The following is a 20168-nucleotide window of genomic DNA, read 5'->3' on the forward strand; positions in this document are numbered from 1 at the left end:
TTTGAATATTTTGACGCCAACGGTACAACGTTTTTACGATAACGGTATCACTGTTTGCACGGCAAGTACCGCGTGCGAAGTTTGTCGGCAGCTGCATTGTGCTCGCGGTTCAACAACTCGTAACCATGTAGATACGCGTGTTCGGTCGTCGTATACGTGTACTAATTGGTACACCAACCTAATTACTATGCAAATAATATGACTAATTCATACGCCTATTTCCGGGCGGCGATACGTGTGCAATTACGACTTTAAGAATCGCACCTGCCGTTTACGCGTGAAATCGCAGAGAAGAAACGAAAATAAATAGACGTACTAGAGAAACATTTATTTATTTTTGAGTGTCTACGTTACCATTGACTGTGCAACAACGAAAGTATTCGGACGGTATCGTCACGACGCCAATCGAAAATCGGTTACAATAATCATATCGTTGTTCTGTCGATCGTAGAAAGTATTTAAACTTACTTTTAAGGGGGGGGGGAGGGCACTCAAATGTTTTCTTTAATTCAAGCTCAAAATTTATAAATAAAATTGTTGGTAATAATTAAATCAGGTGAATTCTTAATATTTTTGGTTTTTTTTTTTAATCTAATGCCGGATCCACTTAGAATCGACTTTTGTACCATCATTGTACGCGGTAGATTATGGAACACGTTGAGCTATCGAGAACGAAAACCCGTTCTTGGAAAATTTCATTTCTAGTTTAGTATTGGGCCGTGGAAAATGTCACCCGTCCGTTAAAACATTTTTGACAATCACGTCCGGATCTTGTTCGGGCAGACCGCATATCGTAACTGACCACGCTCGGGAAATATTTTACACTTCCGGTTTAAAACGATCATTTTTTCAATGAAATAAAACGTTTCTGATTGAAAAAAAAAACCCCGCCGTATAAACCAATCGTAATTATTGACATTCAACGTTTAATCATATTCTTCGATCTTAAATCGTATTTCCACGCAGCGAATGAGGACCGGTGCGCAAGATCCTTTGCATCCTCCGCAGTCGGCACTGGTCGGTAGTCACGATGGCATTTGCCAGAAACGGTATAATTTAAACCACCCCCTCTACCCCGAAAAAAATTGTCTGGCTTCCCTCGTAGCACATTAAAACTACTTAAACGCTAAAACGTAAATCAATATGTTTTTAGACATACTGGTATATCTTATTTCATTTTAGTTTATTTAACCAAAATGTACATGAAAAAATGTTTTTACACCGGGACACAACCCCGGTAGTTAGTGCTTACAAGCTGCCAGGCCCGACGAGAGGGGGGGGGGAGCAGTTGAAGCTGTAACCCAGGGGCCTAGGCTTCAAAAAAGGCCCGGAGCCTGACCAAGTTCGTTACGTCTCAGTCATGGTGTCTGCAATATTAATCTACAAATAACATTTTTAAGAAAGTCCCATAGGCTGTAAATAATTATTTTCATTTAGTCTATGGAATATCTATGACTGCGATTACATTATCTCTTTGGTATACACATTTTAAAAGATGACACTGGATGTCAATGGCAAGAGTTTAGTACCTCATGAGAGTAAGACCTAGATTAATTAGTCTCTGAGGCCCTATATTCATGGCCCTACAAGCCACCTTGCTGACGACCACCATGCTAATGTGTCAATACTAGTGCCCCTACCCACGCACTAGGACGGTTTTTCGGGTTTCTGTATTGGTTGCGCTATCTAGCGGAATAATAGTTGATTAGATTATTAGTTGAAAGTCGTTTTCGGACAGTCTTCGCGCACACGCGTTACGAGTTCCTGATCAAATATCTACTTCATGAAGATCACGGGGCTGAATGAGTAGGCAAAAATTCGATTTTTTTAACGGATAACATAAAGTTGAATAAAAAAATCTAAAAAAAAACATTTATTAATGAATAACATGAACATTCAATGAATATTACACTAGTACAACAGAATTTTCTATTAGAACAAAAACCAACGTTTACCCAAATCACTCAACGGTGTTGTATCGATTTCATTTGTGTTTCGTGAGTAATTTACTGATTGGTTTAATAATAGTATTAAAAAAAATAAATCGTTTTTTAAGTGAAATTTCTAATTCAATGAAAAGTGTTATTATCGTTTTCTTTTCTTTTTTTTTTTACGTACCAAACACGGGTATTTTCTAGGTCAACTTATGAATTTTTGAAAAAATTATTTTTATTTAATCCAATGTCAACATATTTTGTCACATGTTAGATAAATTTTGCTTGTTCATAATTTTATATTTTTAAAAATTTTTTTTTTGCAATTATTTTGATAAAAATCTATTCTATGATTCAGTATTTATTAGCATTTCATATTTTTTTAAGACGAACAGTTGTCATTGTTGTTCGCTTAAGACATTCTTGGTGACCGCCTGGAAGTAACCGAATTGGTTCCCGTTTGTGTACAGGTAAAATAGTGACGATTTTAATTTTTATCACAATTTACCTACACTATTAAGAATTAAAGTCTAGCAGGCCAAGGCACAGAGAGCAAAAAACAAAATTTTAAAAGCTATATGTATAACATATAGACACAATTATAATATCAATAAGATAGAGCAAGGGTCGGTACCTTTTGAACCACGCGGATCATATTTTTTTTCAAATGTTTATCAAGGGCCACATTAAAAAAACATTTTAAGAAAAAATTTAATATTTTGACAAATTAAACATAAAGGCTTACCTTTGTTTTCGACGAAAAAGTATAAATCAACCCAAGAATTATTAAAAAAACAATGTTCATTACAAATTTTTCTTTTTTTAGTCGCCATAATATTTGGATTTATTTGTAAAATTAAACTATCATAAACGCAAATAGTCACATGTACGGGCGTAATCACGGTGTAATACTAATTGCTATAAACGCAAAGTAACTATGACCATAGATTATATTAGATACATATGTATTAAATACATAGATTAAATATATTTAAAATTTTAATTTTTAAATATATATTTAATTATATTTAAGTATATTTAAGTATATTTAATTTATCCTATGACTGAATAGTGCAGCCATCATTATCTTCGACTCCGATTAAATAATAATAATAATTGTATAGATTAAACTGACTATACAACTATATAGAATCAACATCAACTATTAACGATTAGATTACATTTTATTTATAAAAAAAAAAATTGAATAGTATTGAAAATTGTATGAAAAATTTTATTGAACAAAAATAAAACACAAAAATTAACCACCTTAGTGCGGGCTATAAAAAATTGCTTTGCGGGCCACATGCGGCCCGTGGGCCGCGAGTTGCCGACCCCTGAGTTGAAATATAGAAATATAATAGACTAGAGACTAGCAAATTACTAGCAAACAGGAATGAAATAACAAATACTCTGAAAATTGTATGAGTGAATACATTAATGAGAAGATTTCGAGAATTGAATATTTAAAGAAAGTTTGCTTTAAATTTTTAAATCAGTGGTTTTAAATTGTATTTATTACATTTTATTATTTGTATTTTGTACAGTGGTTATATATAGTACATCGTAACCTAACCTAAGTGATAACTAGTTGACTTCCAAATCAATGATTTAAAATTGTATATATTTTATAATTTTTTTTAACACATATTAACGCACATTGTTAACCAAGCCTACTTTAAAGTTGACAGTCCTAATCTTGTAAAATTAAGAAGATAAATGTGTGCAATTAAACGGAAACCAATTTGGCTATACCTAATAAAATATCTCTTTTAAACAGGAACCAATTCAGAATGTAGGGTTGGAATTCGAGAACCAATTCGGTACCAGATGACCGCCTATCGTCCCAAATAAGAGGGTCACCAACTTGTACTTATCCGGAGATATAGTGAATAAAGGAATTTTTACAATTATTATCTTTATGAATAAAAACTAATTGCCCCATATTTGTAAGAAAATAATCTGAGAACTTCTGGATTCTATTTTTTTTTTATATTCACAATTTTTTTTGACAAGATATTGTACGAAAAGAAATTTTTAGAAAGTTTACCGAATAAGTCGAACTTTTAAGAAAGTTAATACAATTTATGACGTGTTCACCGAAACTACATAGCCGAGTACATCACCTGGAGTGTTGTCCTTCTAAAAACATTAGCTGTAAATTATTATGCATTTACATCATACTTTTAAATTCAATTTCCATCTGTATTAAAGAACGGCAATACAATTTTTCTTTTAAGGCGAAAAATATTTGTACAGGTGGGCCTGGGTACTATTAAAAATCAACGTGTGAACGAAACATAAAAAGTAAATCGCCGATGGCACGTCGTCCACAAAACAATTTAATCGTTATTTTGATAGCTAACAATAAATTAAAAAAATTGTCGAAGTCATGATGAAATGTATACTGAAATTCATAAAATATAATATTAATTTGATGTTACAATATAATAATAAATAATTCATTTTACTGGAAATTAAATATAATTACAAGTTTTATAAAAATCAAATCCATAAATCCGGATACTTCAGCAAATCTGGATAAGAATTCAGTTCAAATCCGAATATTCGGATAGTTCAGATGTTTGAATTTCATATTCAATTTTAAAACTTTTATCCTCCTCCAATATATATGTGTAAATGCATATGATGGTCGCCACTGATGTTACTCGTTTATTTTGGTGGTGTGAGTCATCGGAGAACAAATATAATATATGCGAACGTAGAGACGGAACTCTAAAGATAATGGTACCCGATGCTCAAGCGTATGGACGACAACGAAACATAAACATAGATATATATATATATATATATATATACAGAGTGAGAGAGAGATAAAGAGAAAGAAACTTGTCTGCGTCACGTGAAGCCGAACAAACATTCGGACCGGTTTTAACGATAACTGAGACGAGAAACGAGACCGAGCGTACGATCCTCGAAGGTGACATCGGTAGTCAGTCGCGACAGAAAATCGACTGCTTCGAGAAACCATTCATCCGCGGGCGTGTAATATGGGTTCCCGTGAAAAAAGTTAATCGCACGTTGCCACTCATGTATAATCTGGGGAAGGGAAGTCGAACGGAGAACCTTACCTCCCATGACGATTCGCTCCAAAACGCAAGCTTGGACAAGTTCACGATATTTCATAACCCAGTTAAGTTTTAATAATTACGAGGTAATTATTAATAAAAAAAAAAAAAAAAAACACTGCAGTTGACTGCGTGCAGCACGTTGCTCGAACAAAACCAGTTTCTTTCAAAACAATAGATAGTAGTGCACAGGTTAAGTGAACCGTACCTTAAGTCGGAGTGGTCCAATCCGCGGCCCTCGAAGCTTTTTTTTTTTGACCCTCCTCCGTAGAAGACTTATATGAAAAAAAAGTACAATAATACGATAGCAAATTCGTTATATGATTTTATACTTTTTATGTTTTTTACAAGAAAACGAAGGTATACGTGAAATGAGTAACGTCCAAAACCTAGACAGAATTCAGCTCACTACGTACGTATGTAGGTATGTCGAGTTTTAATAGCAGCCACAACGAATCCGATTTCTTGTGGTGGGAGATTATGGAAGTCATATGTTCAAATAGAAAGAAAAAAAAATGCTAAGTTAACTTGTTCGACTAGATCCGTTTGTTTCGCGTTAAGGCCATTAGGGTATTGGAAAAAGTTTGACGTCATCAAAGTTCAACATGTGTTCACTGTCTAATCGATGTAACGCCGCTGTAGAGGTGTACCTACTGCAAGAACATTGTTACATATTGCGAAAAAAATCAAATATTCGATTTGCTCCTATCTACTCAATAATAAACCAACGATCTAGTAAGTAGTGTTGAATTGTATACACTCGGTTCTCGCACGCCGTTAAAATCCTACGAAAGAACGTCGAAAACGCTTTCTTCAAACAGTTCGACGACTTGTAGTGACGACGAATACCGCGGACATAGACGAATAACACGTGTCATTGAGTCCATATCGTGGAGCCAAAGAAAACATTGTCGTGTACTACTCTACTATTATAGAATTTCACTTTTCCAAAAACATATTTATTTTCGTATGAAATCCCGGCGTTTTAAAACCGGTGTTCGTTATGGATCGGAACGCGGATTTTGGTGGAAATATAAATTCACCCGTCTGGACGAGTGCATTTCATGCGCGTCGATCGCGTGCACGTCTATCGTCCGCCGCGACCAAAAACACGTCCCAACGGGTTCACTCAACCGACACTGAACAGCCAAAGCCTTTGTGCAATTTTCCAACGCACTATAATCGCTTGTTTTACCTCACACGACTGTTACACGTACACGGTAACGTACGCTGTGCGCAGCAGCTCTGCTTTCGGTGCAAACGACGCCAGTGGCCAGGATTTTCAATATTAATAGGCTCCTAAACTACTGTTTATAATAATTATCAATTAATGGTGGTCAGCTGCGGTAGCAACGTCGCGACATAACATGGTATATAAACCATACTGGTCATATGGTTATTAAAATGTTAGTGTTAGATGAGAGTCACTACATGGTCCATGAAAATTAACAAAAATATAATAGTAATTATGGTAGAAGTACGCTTATATAGATATATAATATATAGAAGTGCACACTTATGTGCCAAAGACAAACACCCGTTATTCGTCAACATATAGTTAGTACCCAAGTTTTAAAATACATAAATACCAAATAGTAGTACACTAGCATTGCCGGGTTAACAAATTTGACGTATGAGGGCAGATTTTAAAATTTCACTTTTTAACCCCCCCCCCCTCCTCAAACCAAAATATATATGTATACACAACAAGTAACAACATAGTTCAGATAATTTATTAAATATATATTCATAAACATATTGAAACATCGGTAGTTTTTAAATTTACAGACCTTAGTAGATACTAAATATAAACTTTTTAATACAAATTTATTCAATATAAGAAATTTACAAATATTTTTTAGCTTTTTGTGCAGACTCCTTAATAATATTATCTCAATCTATACTTATTAGGACAATATTGTCTATACTATTATTGAAAAATAAAATCTCTTAGTCGAAAAATCAAGAGAAATTATATAAACATATCTAGTCACTATATTTCAAGGGGGCGGGATAGTTCGGTATATCTGAAATGACAATGTATGTGTAGAAAAGTTTTGTACTATGACAAATCTGCAGACCATATCGGCGGTAGAGAGGAATGTCATTCCAAATACGATTGTTAAACTATTCGTGTACGGCCAACTACTGACTTTATCGTAGACGATCGTTTATAAGGGTGATATCGTGCAAAACGATCCCGAGGATCAGTGTAGGGTCGGGATCGCAGAGGGTATTGAGTAGTTTATCTCTGAGACCAGGGATTGCCGAAGAATCACATGACCCATAAGCACCCATGGGTGGTAGCACGTACACATTAACCACGTAATCGTACGTGTAACTATTTGATTATTTATTCGTTTTTTTACCTAATCCCATCATGATAAATTACCGCGGTGACACAATTCTTAACTCAAGCCCGGCGTCGCAAACTCTTCAACAGTAACATGAACGTAACCGACAGGTAAATCTCGTGCACGTGCGTGGGTTATGCAGATGCATATCTTGAGCACAGAGCCTTATTTCTAAAAATATCTAAAATAAATAAAAATCATGACGTATTTGGTCATTAAATTTATATTATACGATTTTGTATTACACTATAATTATTATACTATTTTATTCAATCCCAAACATTTTAATTTATATTGAAACAAATATTATATACTAATATACAACAATTTAATTTATCAACGAAATCAAAAAGAAATCAAAAAGTACTATGCTTTAACGAGTATATGTCTATGTTTTAGTTAATTTACACTATTTAAATATATTACTCAAGCCATTTAAAGTGTAATATATTTAATTTATTTTTTCGTAATTTATTTTGAATTTTAATTACGAAGACAGTCATAATAACATAATAAATGGTTATTCAGTGACTTTTATTTTAAAAAAGTTTTTAAATCAAACTGTTATTGAGACATTTGTACGCGTGCGTATATTTTTACAAGCATTTTGAACGTTTTAACTAATTTTCGGAGGGGGAGGGGGGCAATGGCAGCCTTTCGCACACCCCGAAAAGAGTTCGTGCCATGCCATGACTGATCACCGATTTCTTAGCATATTTATGTATGAAACAAAAACAAAGCTCGCACTATGCAAACCAGTCTGCTGAACACGCCGTTGAGAAGACGAATAGTTTTGCACTCGGGACGCGAAATCGGAAAATAATTATTCACGGATGGAAGGAACGACCGTGCTCATGCGGTGGTCCCCGTTCGAGTCGACGTCAGCGTTCCAAAAGCCGGTCGAAGATCCGGGGTCAAGTTGGGCAACGTAGCGACGGGTGTGCAGGGGCGAAAAATGTCGAACCGAACGTGCTCGACGCCAAACGAAAACTTTGAGCACCGCTGTACTTGTTCACATGCAACGATAAATCGGAGCGTTGCACAAAATCGTCGGCATCTCCCGATCGTTATGAACACGTGCGACCTCGAGCCGGTTCGGGGGGAGCGTTTTTTTTTTTTTGCGTGTTCCGTCGTGGTTCAAAAATGACGAAAATCAGAGAGCGTTCCCACCGGGTGGGCACACTTGCACAACAAATTACCTGCGTTTGGCTTGCGATCACCCGGTAACGTGATTTCTGTTCCGCCGGACGAGCGCACACGCCTGCGGCACACTACCGGAACACACACACGAGGCACTGTCGCGATCGGAGTACACGGACGACTTCTCGGGCGCGCAACGGACGTGCCGACGGACCGTCCACCGGTGGGGCGCAACGCGTACTGCCGCTACGGCGCTCTTGTTCGGGCGGTCCCCCGGTCGCGGCGAGACCTTGAACCGACCGGTTCGCAGGACAATGGGAGTCCGCCGCCGCCGTGTTTCGTCCGTAGCTCGGCGCGCAATGGTCGTCGACCGTCCGGTGCGGCACGCGTGCGGAGGGGACGCACTCGCTCTTGGTGTTCGCAGCAGCCGCGACAACAATACCGTACGGTGAAAAAGAGCTCTCCGATCCCGGCGACGGGCAGCAACGGAAACGGGTTCGAGATGATAAAAACTCGACGGATAACACGTAAAACATTGAACGGTTCAAAACCGCGTTCGTTCCAACTGCAATATTTTACGAATCGCAAAAGGTGTTATTGCATAATAAAAAGTTGTTGACTACGGTTAGCCGAAATAAATCCACTCAAATCAAAATTATTAGCGTTTCATTTATATTCGTCCGATTTAAAGTTGCACCCGAATGTACGTGGTTTTATCCTGCATAATAGTTCGTGAAAAAGTGCATTCATCCCCGGTTGTTTTTCCAAGCCCTATAATTATTTTCGCTCGTTGCATGATTGTTTAGCTAGATCATTTTTTCGAATATGGTGTTATAATCATATGTACGTTAAACTTACGTCGGATTCCAGCGGGAAACAGGAGCACCGAACATGAAACCAACTTTTGCTCGTCAAAGTACACCATAAAATGTATAATTGTAAAATCCTACCAATAAAAGACCGTGCAATAGTGTCCTTTTCATTTCCGAACTGTTAAGATCTTTTTTTTTTTTTTTTTTTGTTCAATCGGCAACACACCCACCTGGGAGTAATGTGAAGTATAATTATTTCAAAATATTAACGGTGAGGCGGAAAAGGAACACTCGGATACACTCCGACCGACAGCTCTGGTAAAACCTGCACAGACTTATTTACATCGTCGGATGACAAACGGCCATTAGACGTACGCGACATCGACTCAGACCCGACACAATCGCAAATTGGTTTGTTTAGCCTTCAGACCACTTACACTCGTTTCGGAGATCATAATACGGTAAGAGACGACGTTCATATAGATAATATTACTCGCTCACGTTACCAGTAGATTAAAAACTAAAAACGTAAAATTAATACGTAAACTTGAACACGTGGTACGTTGGAGACTCGTTTAAATTGTTGGTTATTTTACTCCGTACGGATACTGAAACAGTCGATTAAATATCGACAATGCTATTATTCGTGCAACATAGCGTTACAATACGGTAAGCTTTGTATTTTTATGGTGCCCTCTATCCTCCGGAGTTCAACGTTCATCCGGAATGAGCCGCATTGACGTCCTGGCCGTGGAGTACATTCGATTTTAACACTGTACCGCGTATCCAGGATTTCCGGACACCATAACCAGGCGTACAAGTATATTAGGTACAGCGACAGATGTGAAACAGACGAGAGTTTCGTTTTGACCGTCCGATACATGATACGTTTTTGTTCGTTTTTTAATTATATGTAATATGCATCGCAATACAATTGCGTAAAAAATAATGATTTCATAAAATATTATATACTATAAGACAATATTAAAACATTTATACCGTAATTTTGTATCATTACAATAACAATTGAGGGTTCAAGAGCTCGCTACGCTCAATGGCCCTCCCCCAGTGGATTTTTATAATTCTTGAATATCTGTAATATGCATGTCAACAATTTATTTTTGTTTCCTAGACCGATATTTAATGTTAAATAAACAGTTCTACAATTGTGATGGAATGTTTTATAGTTATATAAAATAACTATTTTATAGTTATACACAGGGTGGACTGGTTATCGAGGGTCCCCCGAGGAGGGAGGAGGGTTCAATTGGATCTACGTTATATTTTAATTAATAAAAATTTTTAGTTAACTGTGTTCAATTCATCCAAATTATAATATTATAATAGTAAATGATTGGTTAGGTTAGATTACCATTATATTTTAATATTACATTTTGTATCCGATTAATTAATATGACACTATCGAGTGCCCAGGAGACGATCGCCCCTTTGCCTGCCTAGCTGTTCCACCCCTGTACGTACATTATACTACTTCTGTATATATTTATAAAATTAAATAAATTCGTAATCAATAAAACAATCGAGTACATTTTTTATTTTACACTTCGACTTGCTATCGTAGTTCATTAGATGATAACAATAATTGCCGAGTAAAATCTAAAAATCACGTTTTACTACTGGACCTTCTGCCCCGATGCTATGTTACAGAATAAAATGTATAAATAATATTATGATTACGCCCGTGACGGACGTTCCCGAATTCATCACATGCAATCCATTGTGATTCGTCTGGTCACCGCGGGGTGAACACATATATGTGTATTATTGTAATACATTACGTTGTGATATACCTACAATCTCGACGATGTATTCCCAAAGTAACCGTGACGAATGTATGACGTGCTCCGTGCAACCGAAATCGTGAATGTGCAAAGAGTATAAATATCGTATGATTATCAGAGCGCATCTGTGTGCGCACCGGTGTTTATTATTTTTTATAGATCGTAGCCATAATATAGGTAACATGTGATACAGAACGGTGATAAACTACAGCAAGTGTGAACTGCGCAATGACGTAACCATACAAATTAATGATTGGAATGTTCAATGTAAGCTACTACTGTTTCTAACAAAAAAAAAAAAAAAGAAATGTCAAATCATTTTGTTTTCCATTGATTTGATCAGATTCTTTTCGTTTGAACTCTATACGAGATACGTACATTTCATAAACGGTAATTTTATTGCACTTGGTTTTTGTTAATTCATTTTATTTTTCATCATACAGCCTAACTAATTTTTATAATAAATAGTATAAAACAAAGTCGCTTCCCGCGTTTGAATGAATGCTTAGATATTTAAAACTACGCAACGGATTTTGATGTGAGTTTATTTTTAATTGATTCAAGAGGAAGGTTTTTCGAAAAAAAAAAAAAAAAAGTGAGGACTGAATTATTGTACAATGTGTGTGGTGTATTAACATAAAAATAAGATTCGATTAAAATCATAATTTATTGAACTAAGTACATCGAATGCCAAAATAGCTCGTTCAGCAAGAGATGAAAAATCGACAATAGTACGTGTGGCTCGCCACAGCCAGCTTCGGAAGAATAGATATAGAGCTGAGAGAACCAGAAAATCATCTGTAGAGCTTGAAGCTCGCCTCAGTCAGGACAAAGATATATATCGAATACAGAAAGCCAGATAATCGTCCGCTCAGAGTAACATCGATCAAAATAGACAACCGAATAGCCACAGATCCGAGATTTTTAGAATTTGCAGGTGCACGCAATATACATGGAGACAAATGCATACGATCATCTTTCGTATTTATGCTTGTTTGCGCGATTCGTAGTCAAACCATCACTGGTTCGATTGTGTGACGTACTCACGTCGTTTGCAATAAAGAAGAACACTTAACAAGGATAATTAATGAAAGTGTAACAAATGCCGGGATAAATGGGCCAAAAGCGCCACGGTAATATTGGGAGTACGCGGTCAGCGCTCTTGGAAATTTCCACTTTACTACACGGTGTTAGAGAGATTTCCATTTTCCCTCCCCCGCACTTTTTGGGTTTTCCACTTTACCACCTGCCACTATGGGATTCCCATCTTACCGCTCACTGGACTGATAAATGTGACATTCCAACGCTTCGACCATGGTCGAATACCAAATCTTCGGTACAGGTGTGACAAAAATCTTATATCTAGAGAGTCATGTTTTAATTTCGATTACCGTTTGTCTTATCATTTCGATTTCTTTATTTTATATCACTTACAAGTGTAACGAGAACTTTGAATGACTGATGAAATTATCTTTTGGGATGAAATTAATTCAACAGCAAACGATCCTATAAGTAAGAGAGCAGGTTTTGGAATTTTTCAAGAATTTCGTGGAAGATTAAATGCTCTGCAAACGTTTTCAACGCCTATAATAATACACAAAAACAGTAAGGAAATTATATACATTGAAATAATAGTCTTAAAAGATTCTTCCGATCTAGTTAAACATTTCCGTTTTCTCTTAAAATAACAATTATGTACCGTCACTATAACAACACACCTTCACGAAAAAAAATAAATTGATCTTGTGTCATCGTTATTGACATACCAACCTAAGTTATTTTGAGTATTATAATTTTTATTAAAAGTTAAACTTTTAAGTTTATTATTAGTACTTTTTCGTATGCAAAAATTTATATTCCAATGGTCGTCAACATTTAATACAAAGGATTTTGTTTGATTTTTATTTGAAACGTAATATAATTAATGTTTTAACATTTCATGAAATATAAGATCGTGAAATATTTTAGTATTTTAAAAAAAAAATTGTTTTTCTTTTATATGTTTAATTTTTATGCATAACTCACATTTCTTAGGTAAAACAAATTAATAAGACCCAATAGTCATTAAATTTATTTTATTTTATTTTTAATTTTTAAAATTTATTATTAGTTAAATTTTGTTTGTCAATAAAGTTACATGTTAAGATTTAAATATAGTAAGATTTAACACTATAAAATTTCAGTATGTTAAGTTTCAAAAACAATAAGGATTGATTAATAATTAATGTAAATAATAGGTACTTACTATATATACCTACCATATAGGTAGTAGGTACCTACTCTATTTTTTCATAAATAATTATTACATTAAATATCTGGATATCTAGTCACCATATATAATTATGATTACTATGTGTAAAGTGACGTTAAAAATGTTTTAAATTCATGGATAAATAATAATTTTATATCTATATTTTACTACCTAGTATGTAATTAAAAAACTACCACTAGCAATAAGAAAGTGAGTATCCATGGATTTAAAATCGTTTTAAAGTTACCTTGTGATAAAATCATAAAATATTACTAAAATTTATACCACATACTTGTTTCAATTGAATGAGTTCCATCAGATTTAACTGACTATTGTTATTGGCTATTGTTATAGATAGGTATACATGATATTATTTTCTATTGGTATTTATATTAAGTGGGTCCTAATTATATCTAGTTTCCCGGTAGGGAAAATGGACCCAGTACGCGTCTGAGCTCATAAACTATAAAAAAAACCGTTAAAATCATTTCTATTCACCCCAAACTACGGTACATTATATTTGAGATAAAATTTTATGTTTTTATAAATAAGTTCTTTAAAGTATCAAATATACAAATAATAAAATTATAAATATTTATTTAATTAGATTTATATTATTCCATTAAACCTATTAATAAGTCACTTATAGCCTATAGGACAAGTAAATAAATAAATTACTATATTAAATTTTAATGTTATTATTTAATTGGGTAAATTGAAACGTTTCATGTTCTTTGTTTATCATCATGGCATCATTATTCATTACTAGGGCAGAGGACTTGTAGCTCTAAAAAAACTCTAAATATGCAAGCACGTATGCACTTAAAAACCTCATAATATGCACTTCAAAATTTTTTTAGCCTTTTTATTAAAAATTATTAATAAAATAAATAGCATTAAAAACAAGGCAAAAAAATTACATAATTTAAATATATTATATACCATAACCAAATAAAAAAAATACATTTTACTTAATTTTCTTAATTTTCTTAATTTTCTCAAAAGAAAAGACGTTAGATCGTTATCACTTCTAAGAAAAATGCGGATAGTCAAAAACCATATTATACGAAAAAATTTAAAAATAAATATATTTTTATCCAAAAATTTTGACTGTATTGTTTGAAATAAAAATGTCACTTTGGAATAAATCAATTCAAGTTAAATTTGTCTTAAAAACAAAAAGGATTTAAATATGTATTTTTATGCAAAATAAAATTTCAAAACTAGCTTTGTGAGAGCATGAAACATATTTATTTCGTACTCTGCTACTTTTGTGATTGTGCAAAACAAATATGCAAATACTTTAAGTCCTCTGCCCTATTCATTATTAATCCTTATATGTTTTGTTCCAAAAAAATATTTTATTGATAGTCTATCATCCATAAATATTTAAATATATAGGTAACCATAGTTTTTTAAGTATAATGAAGTCGGCAAATTTATTCAGTTGCCCCACCCTTTCAAAAGTTGAAATAATGTTCCTGCTTAACGACTTTGGAATATCCGTGATACTGCATTGCCGTTATTGTAGTGTCGATCAGTACGTCGTCACGTTCAACGTTTCAAACGAAAGGAAATTTGATCTACGTTCATCTTTGAATACAAACCAAAACATTATCGCGAAGAAGGCGTACCTTTGCGGTTGTTGCAGAACGTTGTTGTTTCGCGTCGTCGTCATGAAATCTCTGACGCTGACTCGACCCCGAGACTGCGGTCCCGCTGCGGTGCTCGAGGTCGCCCTATCGGATCCATTCGCGAAAGCTACAGGATTTCACGGCCGGCGGCCGTAATATCGTAACGAAACATGTGAGTCGTATCACATGCTCGTTTGCAATTATCGCGTTCGCGAATGCGTCGGGCACGTAGTCAGAAAATTTCTATAATGAAAGGGGGGAAACAGTTTTTGGCCCTTGTATCGTTTTCCATAAGAAACTTGTTAATCCTAAGGAGCAGCGATTCCCAAACTGTGCCCCGTGATGCCCCAGAGGTACCTTGACCATTTTCTAAAGGTACCGCGGTTCATAACAAATAGTTTGAAATGTATAAAATAGCTTTTCCTTATTGTTTTCGTAAAAAATTTATAACAAATAATGTTATATTTTCTATTGTATATTCGGATATTCTTATTTAAACCTTATAATATATTTATATATAAACAATAATTTTTATTTATTTACTTTTTAAGTTTAAAAATGCATTAATTTATATTTAAGTTAAATTTTAATAAAATTAATAAAATTTGTTTTCAATAAGTATTTTTTTTTTTTGTTCTGTCTTTATTTTTATTCACAGTAGGGCACCATGGCTAAATCGGGTCCAAAAAAAGGCACCACGGAAAAAATGTTTGGGAACCACTGCTATAGAGGGCACTATTCGACACTCTTTCTTCTTTTATATCATGTTTACTACCAATAGATCCAATATTTAAGATCACGTTTTCTAGGTATATAAAATATAATATAATAATAATATATCTATGCATAGTGATAAGTTGTATAATAATCGAAGTCATAATCAATTGAATCATCTAATAGTTATTATAATAGATTTATTTATTGTGCATATACCACAAGAATAGCATGTTTTCGATACTCAGTAATAACATGATTTTATGAATTTGGAGGAAGGGCTGGTCCTGGTCCAGAGTAAATTTAAAGGGGACCTGGTCTATCCAGGTCCCTCTCTGGCCTGTTACGCGTTTAGCACGATACGCGTTTGCGTGATGGAAATTTTTTACTGCACGGTGCATGATTATAACTGCGACGATCTGAAAATTGGCATCAGTTCATGTCCATCGGTAATACAAACTGTTTATTTAATGTGTTTAAACGGGACTGTTAAAACGTTAAAAAAAGATATGATTACAATCTGCAGTTTGATGGAAAATAAAAGTGAGGACGAACTTTTGACACTGTTCAGAGAGGTTTATTATAAATATAGAGATTTTTTATACAGAGATTTACTTTATATTTTTCCATAAATATTCTTAGCTTTATCATTCGTATCTCGTAATTTACATACGAGTTGAACATGGTGATCTCGAACCATTTCAATAAATTTTACATCGTTTACAGCAATAAATAAACCGTACTCCATTGCAAGAAATAGTATAAAAATATACAAAAAAAAAACAAATTTCAAAACTTTCAAGCAGTCCGTATCACGCAACGTTGTTCTCTTGGCCGTATAACCTTCACTTAGAATCTCATTTTTTATTTTATAATGCAATAGTTTATAATTGATTACCAATTTACGTAAATAATATACAATTAATATGTAAGAAAAAAAACAATTAACATTCGCATCCTGTAGTGAGTGCAAACAAAAAAATTAAATAAATAATATGTACCCACCTGCAGATTGTTCGCGATTTTACACAGCAACGAGTGATGTGACATAAATCCAAAAATCTAAAAAATTTAGGGTTTTCGATTTTTAATTCAAGAATTGAGTTTCGAAATTCAAATTTTGTATTTTTGTTTTTAATTAAGTTTAAATTGCTGAACTTAAATGTTGTAACCCTTGTTATACTTTGGTGATTATATAAATTGATTTAAAATACAATCCTAGTTGGACTAGTTATCGAATCGTATAAATTTATTTTAAATATATTGATTAAATAAATGTAATTCAAAAATGTTTATAGTGATTACGACTGTATTATAACTAAGTAATACAAAAAAAAAAAAAAATAAATAAATAAATATTGATTAAGTTTTCAAAATCCAAAATCAAAATTTAGATTTTAGAATCTAGAATCAACATTTTCAAACATTGGCAAATCCGTATTTTTCCATTCGCTAATTGTTATACCTACTTAATCTGTGTTAGTTATTAAATATATAGTTTCTATACAGTGTGATCACGATAAGTGGAAACACTCAATAACTTTGTGCAGGCTTCATATATTTCAATTCTGCTTTTTTGGCTTACTAATAAACATTATTATACACATTTTCAAATAATTAGACTATTTTTGTCACAATTAATTTCGCGAATGCGCATAAAAACTAATTTTTTAGGATTAGGTAGTTATTTTTATTTTTATTATTATTAATTATATATTTTACAATCTGTTATACTCGTGCAAATAACATAAAATCAAGTTGCTCGCCCAATTTTTACTTTAGAAAAAAAATTCAACCACTAAAATTCATTAAAAAATACAGAAAAAAATAATTTGTGGTCAAAAATAGGTCATGTCATTTAAAAAAATTAGTTTTTGTGCGCATTCGCGAAATTAATTGTGACAAAAATAGTCTAATTATCTGAAAATGTGTATAATAATGTTTATTAGTAAGCCAAAAAAATAGAATTGAAATACAAATATGTAACCTGCGCAAAATTATTGAGTGTTTCCACTTATCGTGATCACACTGTATTATAGTATCTTAACGATGTACTGGTAAAATCAACGAAAATGATAATTAATTTTCTACGCTTACCATATAATCAAGCCGCGTGTCGAGTGATTTCGCTTTGATAATAAAATCCGTTTCATACGTTCGTCAATTTCAGAACAGTGAAAATAATGACTGAAATAATGTACTAGCCCTAAAAAACATGATTTTTTTTTTATTGTTTACTCGTGTAACTTTTAATTAGAGACAAATTAAGAAAACATTTTTTTGAAATCTTAAGTCCCTCAAAATAAATACTTAAAGTTTATTGTCTGTGAGCAATACTATGCATTCTAGGTCCTCTATAAAGATTAAGTAAAATGTAACGATAAAATAAAATTCAAATAAAATTATAAATTATAATAGAAAAATTAAAATAAATTATAAAACTCTTGTATGATAAAGATAAAATAAAACAAAAAACATCTGTATATATATATATAGTACAAATTTAAAACAAATCATATCACTTATTATGATAGTAGAAAATTAAAAATGTACCAAACAAGCTGAATAGAGAAATTATATTCACCAATAAACTCATATGAGAGACAACCAATAAAATTATAACACAGTAAAATAAGTAAATAAAACTTTTAAATAGTTAAAATAATAATAATAATATAAAAAAAGTCAAAATAATATGAATGTTTTACTATTTTGTATGATAATTTGTAAAACAAACTCTACTTTTTCCACAGCATAAGCTGATATTACATGTAAATACTGCACTTGATCCAAGTGTAACTATCACAACCTGACATTTTACACTTGATTTTTGTAGTTTTGTCTATTGGCCAGTGCTGAATTCCATCAAGTCTTATATCTGTAGAAGGAGCTACTTCTCCTTTTTTGTTCCTAATTTTCTTTTTTTTTTCAATATTAATTTCAATTTCTTTTGATGGGCGTCCCCGTTTTGGTGTTATAACTTGTCCAACTTTACCCAAAGATATTGCTGGCTCTTTTCTAAATCGCACTTAAGTCAATGTCTTATTTTCCTCTTTACCTTCTTATATTCTTCTATGTAATAGTCAAGAATTAACTATTGTAACATATAACATATGATTAAAAAGTCTAATATACTACTTACAGTTTCTTTTTTTATCTTATGGCGCCCCAATAATCCATCCAACAAGTCAACACCACCCATATGTTTTTCATAAGTTTTTATTATAGCTGGACGGTCAACTTCAAAATGGTTTTTTAATTTTTATCAAACCGTTTTATTTTCATAACAGGATCAGCCTCAACAAATGTTGATAATAAATTAATGACTTTAGAGTCCTTTCATACTACAGCTGTTATATCAGTTCCTCTGACATTTGTCACAAAACAAACTATTGTCTCCCATGAATTTTTTTTTTTAACTTCATCACTTGGAAGTTTGACATTTAGTCTGTTTCTCCTTACAGTACCAAGTTAATAAATAGCATATATTTTTAAATATACTAATAAAACTATATTGGAACTTGCTCCTAAATCAGGTTTTTTTTTTTTTTTTAAGTGAAAGCATTTTTGATTTTCTTGACCACTACAAACTTCAAAATTATATGCAAACTCAGAGACCCCATATAATGCACAAAGTTTATAGTCCCATTTGTGTGGTTTGTTTGGAAGATACATCTTAAGAACACTTCTTGCTTTTGTACTACATAATTGTTCATCAACAGATAAATTTTCTTCTAGAGGAACTGTTAAAAATCTTTTTCTTAATGTTTCTATTAAAGGTCTTATTTTAAATAATTTATCACGATTTCGGATTTTCGAATTTAAAAACCCGAAATTTGGGTTTTATTACAAATTTTTGTATTCTAATGACATAACTTTCATTACACCATTTTTTAGTCGTTATTTTAATTCCTGGACTAAATAATATATCTTAATAATAGGTAAACATTTCAAGTCTTTCGTACTATTATTTTTGGAGATGCAACTAAAAATAACTAAAATGTATTTTATAATATTCGATTTTTATATATTCAATATTACACAAAAACTTATACATGAGATTCGTAATTAGATTAGGTCAAAATATCATTAATTTTGACAATGTTTAATAATTTTGTATTTACTTTAAATAATTCTTGTAAGAATACTAATTCAACGTTTTCAAATCCGAAATCCGGATTCAATGCAAAATCCGAATTTCGAACTAAAAAATCCGGATTTTCAAACTTTAGCGAATACGAATTTTTCCCATTACTACACTGGTGTTCAGCTGCAGACTGATACAATTAATAACTGACGATGAAACAAATTGGTGCCCGACCCTTATTGCAAGATGTAGCAACCGCTACGCCTAGAACATAAGGGGTGAATGAGTTAACTCGAGAAACATAAAATATTTTTATTTTTAAGGTTTTTTTTTTTTTTTTTTTTTTGAGGG

At 32.9% G+C, this 20168-nt stretch overlaps 1 protein-coding gene across 1 annotated transcript in view; it reads right to left on the bottom strand.

Annotated features, from left to right (window-relative positions):
• Positions 1-7417, bottom strand: part of LOC112691588 (sodium- and chloride-dependent GABA transporter 1) — a 112276-nt gene extending 104859 nt beyond the window's left edge. Inside the window, exon 1 of the mRNA XM_025565889.1 lies at positions 7393-7417. Coding sequence (XP_025421674.1) covers positions 7393-7405 — 13 coding nt within the window. The 5' untranslated portion in view covers positions 7406-7417. The remainder of the gene's footprint in view (positions 1-7392) is intronic.
• Positions 7418-20168: the final 12751 nt, after the last annotated feature.

The sequence above is a fragment of the Sipha flava genome, unplaced genomic scaffold (assembly GCF_003268045.1).
Source record: "Sipha flava isolate LNK unplaced genomic scaffold, YSA_version1 115_pilon_pilon, whole genome shotgun sequence".
NCBI lineage: Eukaryota > Metazoa > Arthropoda > Insecta > Hemiptera > Aphididae > Sipha > Sipha flava.